Below are 10,961 nucleotides of genomic sequence, written 5' to 3'. Positions count from 1 at the left end.
TGTATTACAAATCAGCCGTCTGAGCTAAGTGACATCTAATGTGGGGGAGTAAAGATAAAGAGATGTCTTTGGTTCTTCTGACTAAAACTTTAACTTTTCAATTTAGATATTGAAAACTCCCATCAGATCTCCTCTGAGCCCTCCGCTCACCAGGGAAAAAACTGTCCCAACTTCTCCAGTCTATTCTCGAAAGTAAAATTTGACATCCTGGAACTTCTCCCACATGTTCTCCAATGTATTCATATCCTTTGCTAATATAGCATCCAGAATTGTATTCAACTCCAGCTAAGTAGGGTATATCCATTCTGAGCAAGAAACTCACTACTTGTGCACTTGACTAGACTAATGAAATCTAGAATGCATGCTCTGTTAACAGCTGTTTGCACCTGTGCTTTAATGACTTAGATACATAATTTCCTAGGTCTCTGCTCCTGCACACCTTTTGGAATGGTGGCAGTCACCACGTTCTTGGCATCAAAATATATTACTTCTCACTTCTCAGCGTTGATCTTCATCTGCTTGTTGTTTTGGGGGTTCTGCACTGTCCTCAGTTTGCCAACTTTAAAATTATTCCTGCACGCAAAGATGTAGATAATTTTATTTATAAAAATGAGGAAAAGCAAAATTTTGAACTGACCACTGGAGAAACCACTGCCACCAAACTTCTTGCACCCTGAAAAATGCCCATTAACCATTACTCTCTGCTTTCTATTCTCAGTCAATGTTGATCCCCATTGCTACTTTCCCCATTATTCATGAGTTCTAACTTTTCTCAGGGACTACATTTAACACCTTTGGGAAGGTGATGTGCACCACTGTAGAAGCTCAGGATTTAAATAAGTTCTGTAAATTTGAATATTAGACAACAACTGGGGAGCCATAGTCAATTCTGTAGGATCAGAGCAGGACATTACAAAGGGACCAAGTAAATGCTTAAAACTAGGACAGATAGCTTTAGCGTGAAATGTTAGATTTCTCTTCCTCAATTCGAAATGAATAAGGAATTTTTTGTTTTAAATGGAGAGAGACTTTTCCAGTGGCAGTGTTTGCAATAAATTTACACTTGCACAAAATAATGAAAAGCCTACTACAGAAAGTAGTGGAAAAAATTAATGAAATTTTGGTCTTTAATGGGTTTTAATTGAAAAATGAAGTGATGTTTCAATTATTTGGCAACTTGGTCAGATTCCACGCAGAATATCACATTTAATTCCTACTGTTGATTGTTGCCCAGCCAGATTCTATGTTTGAGATTGGGCAGCAGTAGGGTGTTGGTCAGTGTTGGAGGCATTCTTAGAGGGGCCTAGGCAGCATAATTCTACACATCACAAGTTAAAATTTTCTGGACAAATAAAGGGCCATGGGTGGAACTTTGTTAGGGTCTTGATAAGCTTGTGGTGAACATCTAAACATTCAGTGTTGTCATTCGAAGAACAGAGGAATTAGGAAAGAAAGATACAAGAACTGAAATTGACCATTTGGCACCATTGTTCAATTGTATTACTGACCAGTTATCACCCATGTCCTGTAATTACAAATATTGACATGTCTTTCCTCTACTCAATAAGTATAGAAAGCTGTCTGGGACAGTGTGCTCCCAAGATTTACAAACCTTCAAAGGAATTTCTCATTTCAGTTCTGAATCCCTCATTATGAGGCAGTGAACCACTTCTAGATTTCACAGCATTCATGAACACAGATCCCGGCACTGACATCAGCATGTACAAATAAAATGTGATGAGACACAATTTTGAACTGGACAGGGAATCACTAAGGAGAAGCAAAGAGAACAAGAGGGGCTGGAGGCAGGCACAAGGACTGCCTCGGAGGTAGGAGGCCCTCTCAAATGTAGTCTTTCAACACATATTGAAGTTTCCCAACTGACTTGGAATGTTGTTGCTAAGGGGCAATGTATACATGAGAAAAAAAGGTAAAGATTTATTTTAAAAATTTACTCTGCATGTAGGACTTCCTGGGTGGGCCAGCATTTACTGCCCATCCCTAGGTGCCTCTAGATGTAAACAAAGGGAAAATCATAGATATTGCTAATATTTACTGTGCTACACTGCAATCATACTGGTCAGAAAAGAACTAAGTCAATTAAATTCACTTAATCATACAACACAACAAAGGCATTACAGGAGGACTGCCAAGTCAGTAACAATGTTTTTACAGAAATAAGGACACAGAAGGCCGATGTGTAATAGCAAAGACAAACTCCATCTTCTATGATTTAATGCTTTGAAATCAAATTAGGTATCCATCCAGGCCTAAAAGTAATGCTACAGACTTAAGTTGTCAAAAAAATCCAGCCTTGAGTTGAATGAAGGTTGTGAATGTTTGCAAAGTTATAATGCAGGAAGGACTGAATGACAGCTGTACTGAAAAGTTAGGTATGACGTGAATGAATGGATCACTTTAAGTTGCGTAGGGCATAAAGTGAAGTTCACACAAAATAGAATCAAAAGGAGCAAGAGGTTGGTCTTGGACAAACTTAGTTTCAAGAATGCAAGGGATGAAATGGGAGGTAATTTAGAGAGGTACAGAATCAAAATGAGTGCAGGGGGTCCCAAATCTTAGTGACAAAGAAACCATTTGTAGGAGGGGGTGTAGTGGATAGCAGGAAAGGAGATCACCAGGGTGCCAGTAGGCAAATAAACTTTTCACAATGATGCAGTACTGGGTGTTTTTGACAAAATGTAACAGGAAAAGAAGATCAGGCTTTCCTGCAGCCGAGGTGGTAAGGGAGTGACAGATGCAGAAGTATTAAAGCAAATGGACTGCCAAAAGCTAGGTAGCTAAGAATTTTAAAACATTATTGTAGAACTAGTTGTGCTGTGACCCTAGGGTTTGATAATGTGACCTGGAATGTGCATGTTACACTATGCCACACAACATGAGAGAAAATAAAATCCAAATCAGGAGCATTAACACCAATGAGTGCGCAAAATAAACCACATAGGCTGCGACTCTGCTTCATGTGGCTGTTGTGCTGTTAAGTGTATTGATCCTAGACAGCATGCTAGATTTTTTGGAAAGCAGGTAGCTTTCCCCATTTCTTTAGCAAATGTTCAAAAACAAAGGCAGTTTAAAAACATGTCAATCATTCTAAAGCGAAGGGAATTGTTTCTCAAGTCCATGTCCTTTGCACCAGAGCAGCATAGTGGCAAGCATTGCTCCCTCATAGCAGCAGGGACCTGGTTCAATTCCACCCTTGGCAACTCTCCAGTTTGCATGGGCCCCCCAAGTCTGTGTGGGTTTCTTCCCACAACCCAAAGATGTGCAGGTTAGGTGGATTAGCAATGGAAAATGCAGAGTTACAGGGATAGGTCACTGTGTGGGATACTCTATAGCAGTATCAGGAGTTTATATTCTTTCTAGATGGTCTGATTTTAGTGGTAATGGGGAATAGTGTTTATATGATGCATGGATGCAGAGATAAGAAACCTCATTTTTGTTCATGGTACAGTGGTAGTGTCCCCAAGTTGAAGTGCTACCTGCTCAAGAAGTGCAGAATAACAAACAGGTTGATATAGAAACTAGCTAAAGCTACAACTGGAGGTCTGGGAAAGGGCTGTCTCGTAAAGGCACCATCTCCGAAGTAGAGATTGAATTAGCTTGGGGACAGCATGTACACAATTAGCTGAATGGCCTGGTTTGCTAATGATAAATGATTCCACAAAAAAAAGTTGTAGAGCACTTCAACCTCATAGAACATAGAACAGTACAGCACAGAACAGGCCCTTCAGCCCACAATGTTGTGCCGACCATTGATCCTCATGTATGCACCCTCAAATTTCTGTGACCATATGCATGTCCAGCAGTCTCTTAAATGACCCCAATGACCTTGCTTCCACAACTGCTGCTGGCAACGCATTCCATGCTCTCACAACTCTCTGTGTAAAGAACCTGCCTCTGACATCCCCTCTATACTTTCCACCAACCAGCTTAAAACTATGACCCCTCGTGCTAGCCATTTCTGCCCTGGGAAATAGTCTCTGGCTATCAATTCTATCTATGCCTCTCATTATCTTGTATACCTCAATTAGGTCCCCTTTTCTCCAATGAAAAGAGACCAAGCTCAGTCAACCTCTCTTCATAAGATAAGCCCTCCAGTCCAGGCAGCATCCTGGTAAACCTCCTCTGAACCCTCTCCAAAGCATCCACATCTTTCCTGTAATACGGCGACCAGAACTGGACGCGGTATTCCAAGTGCGGTCTAACCAAAGCTTTATAGAGCTGCAACAAGATCTCACGACTCTTAAACTCAATCCCCCTGTTAATGAAAGCCAAAACACCATATGCTTTCTTAACAACCCTGTCCACTTGGGTGGCCATTTTAAGGGATCTATGTATCTGCACACCAAGATCCCTCTGTTCCTCCACACTGCCAAGAATCCTATCCTTAATCCTGTACTCAGCTTTCAAATTCGACCTTCCAAAATGCATCACCTCGCATTTATCCAGGTTGAACTCCATCTGCCACCTCTCAGCCCATCTCTGCATCCTGTCAATGTCCCGCTGCAGCCTACAACAGCCCTCTATACTGTCAACGACACCTCCGACCTTTGTGTCATCTGCAAACTTGCTGACCCATCCTTCAATCCCCTCATCCGAGTCATTAATAAAAATTACAAACAGTAGAGGCCCAAGGACAGAGCCCTGTGGAACCCCACTCACCACTGACTTCCAGGCAGAATATTTTCCTTCTACTACCACTCGCTGCCTTCTGTTGGCCAGCCAATTCTGTATCCAAGCAGCTAAGTTCCCCTGTATCCCATTCCTCCTGACCTTCTGAATGAGCCTACCATGGGGAACCTTAGCAAATGCCTTACATGAAGTCCAGCTATATTAATATTCAGTCTTGGATGATGCACGAGGGATGAAATAATAACCAAAAAGTTTTGGGATGGTGATGTAACTAGATTGTTAGATTGTTTAACAGCCCTTCATATTCACACTTGGTCAGCAAATTTAGGCCTTTTTCTCTCCCCCCACCCCCATCTAGGAAAAAAAGGGTGCAGCCTTCAAGGACATTTGATTGCACAGTTGAAAAATAATAGGGTCCAAGGCTGTGCAAGCAAACTATTTGAATGAGAAATGTTAGGGAGAACTAAATGTAATGACTTCAGGTGTTTTTAAATGCAGGGAGGGTTATTAACCTGTAGAACAAATTGCCCACTTGCGCAATGACTGAATTCACTCAACGCAGCAATAATTCCCTGGTAGATTTTTGTTAATCATGGAAGGTTTTATTTTGTGCCATGCAAGACCTGCTCATTGGTAGCAGCAAAGTAGTCTATATGCTTAATTATAATAGGGTTATACAGAGTAGGTTGAAATGGTCCACTTCAGAGTGAATGCCATTATTCACCCCCCGCCCTGGGCCGAACAAGGACAGTTTACTCGTGAAGGGAGAACAAGAGTAAGATGCACACACAGCCAATTCAACTATGCAATGCGACCAAAAAGGGTTATCAAAAATGTCTGGTCACCTAGTCTTTGAGGATGTTAATATGCAAAATTAAATATGAAAATGGAAAGAAGACAGCAAGTGAAGGGAAATGAAAGGCAGAGGAGAAAGGAGAGATAAAGGGTGAACAGAGAATACAGAACAAAACCTCAGCCAATAAGCAGCTAGAATAATTTAACCACTGCAAAATTGCTGTAATTTAAGGGAAATTAAATTACAGCAAGTAATCATAAGCATGATCATGGTGCTCAGATAACAAACCAAGTGGAACTACTCAATAGCTACAATCTGAACTTTGGTATCCTGCAAAACACTACTTTAGGTTATACAGTGCAGAATAAAAAGTTGATGGGGCAATTTAAGGTTTGCATTCAGGTCAGCTGCCAGTACATTTTCATGTCATTGCACAATGCAGTGGATGTTTATTTGCAGTTACAGCAAATCTAATCAAGATATAAAATTTACAGGGAAGCAAATCTCAACTTTAAAACAAACTTGTACTGGTCAAGGATACAAACTGTGTAACAAACACTGCAGTAAAAATAAGTGCACTCTAACAAAAATATGTTCATTGAAATTTTTATTCTTCATGAAATAGAATATATTGAAACACAATATGGAAGAATAAAGTTTTTCTACTTTTCTTTTAAAATCAATTGAGTACACAGTTAAAATGGAAAGTGCTTAACAGTCACTGTTTCATGCAATGACTCATTTTTAATCCCTCCAAAAAAGCTTGAAAATATAGCAATAAAGTCTATGCCATTAAGTCACTCATTTCATTCGATCTTAAATGTTCTTTGCTTTCATCCCTTTTTAACAACTAAAGCATGTGTTTAACACATTTAATATTTCCACTCAGCAAGAGCTACTAGTGCCCCAACTTAATAAGTTGATTAAAAAAAGCAGTCGTCTTTTGGCCAGTTCACTATGGAACCATATTTAAAATGAGATGCCTTTGTAGAAGCGATTGGTATACATTGGAGGCATGTAATGCATTTCCTCCACCATTCCATCTAAGTGCAGTTCAATAATTACAAGGCGACAGTAGCATCCTAAAACCATAGACCTATTAACGTTGATAATTTTGGTGAACGTCAAATATACAGATGAGAAATACAGTTTACATGCTGTGCAAATTTGGAGCATCACTCTCATTTTGGCATATTTCAGTTGTTTATGGATGGGTCAAATACAAGATCTTTGCAGCATGTTAACTGAAACAGCAAACAAGCAGGCTATTCTCCATAATTCAGGATTTAAAAAACAGTAAACATGCTCACAATACAATTTCTTTAACTGTAGTTCTGAATGTGCAGAACAGAAAGCATCAACCATACTTATAACCTGTTCACAAAGATTCTACATTGATTATTGTCAGTTGGGCACATTTTACTGCACTGTGACCAAACTCAATTTTTTGTATTAAGTAAAGTGATTTATAGTCATACGATTAAAACAAAATGTATTCAGTCAATAAATAAACTTAAATTTGTTTTTGAATAGCTTTCTTCCCCATTCTGTCCCATTGTCATAGAACAGATGTTACAAATTACATCGCGTATTCATAAAATACTGCACATTCCCATCACCTTCAAAGTCAAGTTTGAACAGTTAGTAGCTCCACTTTTACTAGACGTAAAAGTTAGCTACAGATTTACAACTTTGACAAGCTCAAAAACCAGATTTATTCCTGTACAACAAAAGAAAACTAACTTTTAGAAGTTCAAGGAAGATACCTGTTGACAAGAACTCAAATATAAACTGCACCCAACACAAGTTGGCATTTTGGTAGACTGGGTCTGTTACAGTCAGTAGTATCTTAAAATACAGAAAAAATCCAAACAATCACAAAATAAATAGGACACCAAAACATGGTTAAAAGTCTTTTTTTGATGTAGAATTGTGTGTAATTTCTGTTGCATTGCCATAGCATTTCAAAAGAACCACATATACTACATTCAGTTTTATTTTAATAGTCAACATCATGGTGGTACAGGACCACTGTGCTGAACTGTAAGAATTTCTGAAAAATGTCCTTCCTTTGTCATTTGTTGTCATCTATTTGCTTTGGCTAAATGGTGCCTTTGTTCGAAACAGACATCCTTGCACTGCCTGCACACTTCAAGTACTAATAATGAACTTCAGAACAGAGATTTTACCAACAACATCACTGTTTTCCAGATGACACACAACAGTTTCTGCATGTGTTCAGAAGTCTCTATTTTACAAAGGTAGGTAGATAAATTATTGCAACATTTGTTTGATTCGTCTGCACGCAACAAAAAGAAAACAAAGTTAGTGGTTAGTCTCGGCTTTTCTTTCTTCCTTAGCAGACTGAGGATGTTTCAGTGGACGCAGCCCAGATTAATCCTGAAAATAATCAAAAGTTTTACAAGTAGTTCTCTTTTACTCCAAGATGAAGAGCTCATGCAACAGAAATGGCTATTTTACGCTGCATTTTGCTGTCCTTTCCTGGTAGTAATAAGCAAACCTCAACCCACCTCAACTGTATCATCAAAAACTAGGCCACGATTAGTTTCAGGCTTCTTTGGCCCCAGATGAATTTTCAAAAAGACTGACATTGTGTTGCTTGGAACTTTCACTCAGGTGGTAAAAAGTAACTTTAAACTGGGCTACTCAAACCTGTTTTTCTATAGATACAATTTCAGACGTTAAATGGATTTCCTCGATAGAGAGAATTGTTAACCTATTACTTCTACATTAGTATTGGGACTGCCAGTTGGAAACACCAAAGTCTGAAATGCAGTCTCAAACAACATTAAAGCTCTGAATCCATATTGGGAGTAGTGAAGAAGTTCTCAGTCTGAAAAAGGGGGAAAAATAGCAGGAACGGTCCCATCCTGTAGAATTAAACTTGTAACATGCCTATGGACATCGATGAACAGAACCTTGTATGAAAATAGACAATTAGAACACGTAAATTCAGCTAGCTAGCAGCGTACATGAAATTCAAAGATAGCAATTTTTTTTAAAAAACACAACTCAGTAAGAACTTGTAAACCATTTGTATTTTCTGGGCAATTTCTTCACTTAGTCTTGCTGAACTAATCAATCGTGTTGACATTCACATCAAATCTTTACCTCTTCTAGTAAAGATTAAAAAATGGTATTGCAATACAAATTTCTCTTGAAATCTGAAACAAAGGAAAACCTGGACAGACGTTCCCTAAAATAAGGTATTAAACGGTTATCGGCTCATTGCAAGAGGTCAATTTTCTAGTTGACTAATCTGAGGAAACAAGCCAAAAACAGTTCTCAGCTACTAAATACTACATTCTATATGTCTAAAGACAGCTGTCCATTTCACACAACTCATTCTTCATATCATTTGCCACAATTGTTAATATGTAAAACCAGTTAACAATGTTCATCTGGCATGAGAAAAATGTGGCTACTGATTTTCTTCCTATAAAATCTAGGAAGCACAAAAAATGTTTGTGGCTTACCAGATTGAAGATGACATGCAACAAAAAAAGGAAACCATCCACATCATGCCATTTGAAAACAAGTTTAAACTGCCCAAGAAAATAATTAGACTATAACTGTTATTTCCACAACAAATCAATGGCATCTTGCTGTTCAAAATTATTTTAAAACTCCAATTATGCTAAGATTGAAACTAAAAATTCAGTCCTATCAGTGTCAGAAATGTTAAATGGAGACTATTCAAATAGCCTATTAGAAAATAGACTGATGTGGCAAAATAGAAAAGCTTTACTGACTACAAAACGGTATGTTTGTACATTAGACCAAGGCAACTTTTTTCTGAATGGACTTTGGTACATAAACGCAACAAAATATTCTGAAAAGTTTTCACTTAAAACTTATTTTAAAAAATGAAATGTCCATGAAACCATTTTATTTCATAGTACACAATACCAGATTGCTGGGGCAAACTTCTACCAGAACGTAACAGTTACTTGTCTTTTTTCCTGCAAGGTGGGTTAAGACTGCAGAAGAGAACGGAGGACAGGAAATTCATTGCATATGCCTGATCATGCAATTTCTGGAATGCTTTGCTAATGTGCCACTTCACACAGCCGATTCAATCTCCACTTCAGAGATGGTGCCTTTACGAGACAGCTTCAAAAGAACTGGCTTCTCTGTATTTTTGTCCCCTGTTTCTGAAAATGCCATAAGAGTCTCTCTATTCTCTTCCTCTCCTGGGTCCTGCTGATTGTCAGGATATATGACAAGAAATAAGGCAGACAAAAAGCCAAGAAATGAACCAATAGATGCTACAACAGGGATGACTCGAACCGAACCAACAGCTTCCACCACACTACCCAGTGCTGATGCTACCAGTATTTGGGAAATATAAACTTGGCAGGATAGGATTGCACAATCTATACCAAAGCCTCTCTTGGAGTTTCCAGGACTGTGATTCCTATACTGCAAAAGAAAAAGGACAAAGTTTTACTAGACTAGATAATGAAGATTCATCTAATAAAAATACAAATCAATGCTTATTAATTTGAAAAATTTAAAACATTAAGAAGTCAAACATACTAGAACAAAGAACAGGCCCTTCAGCACCCCCCAAGCCTGCACAGCCATTTTTTGCCGTTTCATACTAAAACTGTTTTCACTCACAGGATCCGTATCCCTCTACTCCCTTCCTGTGTATTCATTCAGATGTTTCTCAAATGCTGCTATTGCGTTTGCTTCCACCACCACCTCTGGCAGTATACTCCTGGCACTCAGCACACTGTGAAAAACTTACCTTGCGCATCCAACAGTCCTCCTCTTCCCCCACCGCCCCCCACCCCCACACCAACTGCCTTCACACCTTGAACCTGTCTCCCCTAGTAACTGACCCCTCCACCCTGGGAAAACGCATTATACTTTCTACTCAATCCATGCCATTCACAATCTTATAAACTTCTATGTAGCATTACAGCACATCTGGACTGAATCACAGAACTCCTGCATTCCAGTGAAAGCAAACCAAGCCCATCCATCCTTTCTTCATAGCTAAAATAGGCAACATTCAGGTAAACCTCTTCTGTACTCGTTCCAAAGCATCCACATCTTTCTAGTTGTGGGGACCAGAACTGTTCGCAACTTCAAGTGTGGCCTAACTAAACTTCTATAAAGCAGCAACACAACTTATCTATCCTTATAGTCAGTGCCCCTTCCAATGAAGGCAAGCATGCCATAAGCCCTTTCTAAAAAAAAATCTCATCTACTTGCGCTGCCACCTTCAGTGACCTGTGGACCTGCACATCCATATCTCTCTGCATATCAATGCTGTGTTCTGCCATTCACTGTACAATTTCTACCCATACTTGACCTTTCAAAATGCATATCACTTGTGCAGATTAACCACCATCTGCCATTTTTCTACCCATTCCTCCAACTGATCTATATCCTGCTGCTTCCTCTGACAATCATCCTCACCTTTCCCCCCCCAACTCCAATCTTTAAGTTTGCAGACAATACAAATTAGACAAGCTACATTTTC

General features: G+C 39.0%; 1 protein-coding gene across 1 annotated transcript in view; it reads right to left on the bottom strand.

Annotated features, from left to right (window-relative positions):
• Positions 1-6,038: 6,038 nt before the first annotated feature.
• LOC125451625 (solute carrier family 45 member 4-like) overlaps positions 6,039-10,961 on the bottom strand; it is a 72,927-nt gene continuing 68,004 nt past the window's right edge. Inside the window, 1 exon segment of the mRNA XM_048528969.2 lies at positions 6,039-9,889. Within this exon segment, the coding sequence (XP_048384926.2) occupies positions 9,530-9,889 (360 nt within the window). The 3' untranslated portion in view covers positions 6,039-9,529.

Source organism: Stegostoma tigrinum, chromosome 5, assembly GCF_030684315.1.
Source record: "Stegostoma tigrinum isolate sSteTig4 chromosome 5, sSteTig4.hap1, whole genome shotgun sequence".
Lineage (NCBI taxonomy): Eukaryota > Metazoa > Chordata > Chondrichthyes > Orectolobiformes > Stegostomatidae > Stegostoma > Stegostoma tigrinum.
Note: the sequence above shows the minus strand (reverse complement) of the source record. Positions and strands in the feature narration are given on the sequence as shown.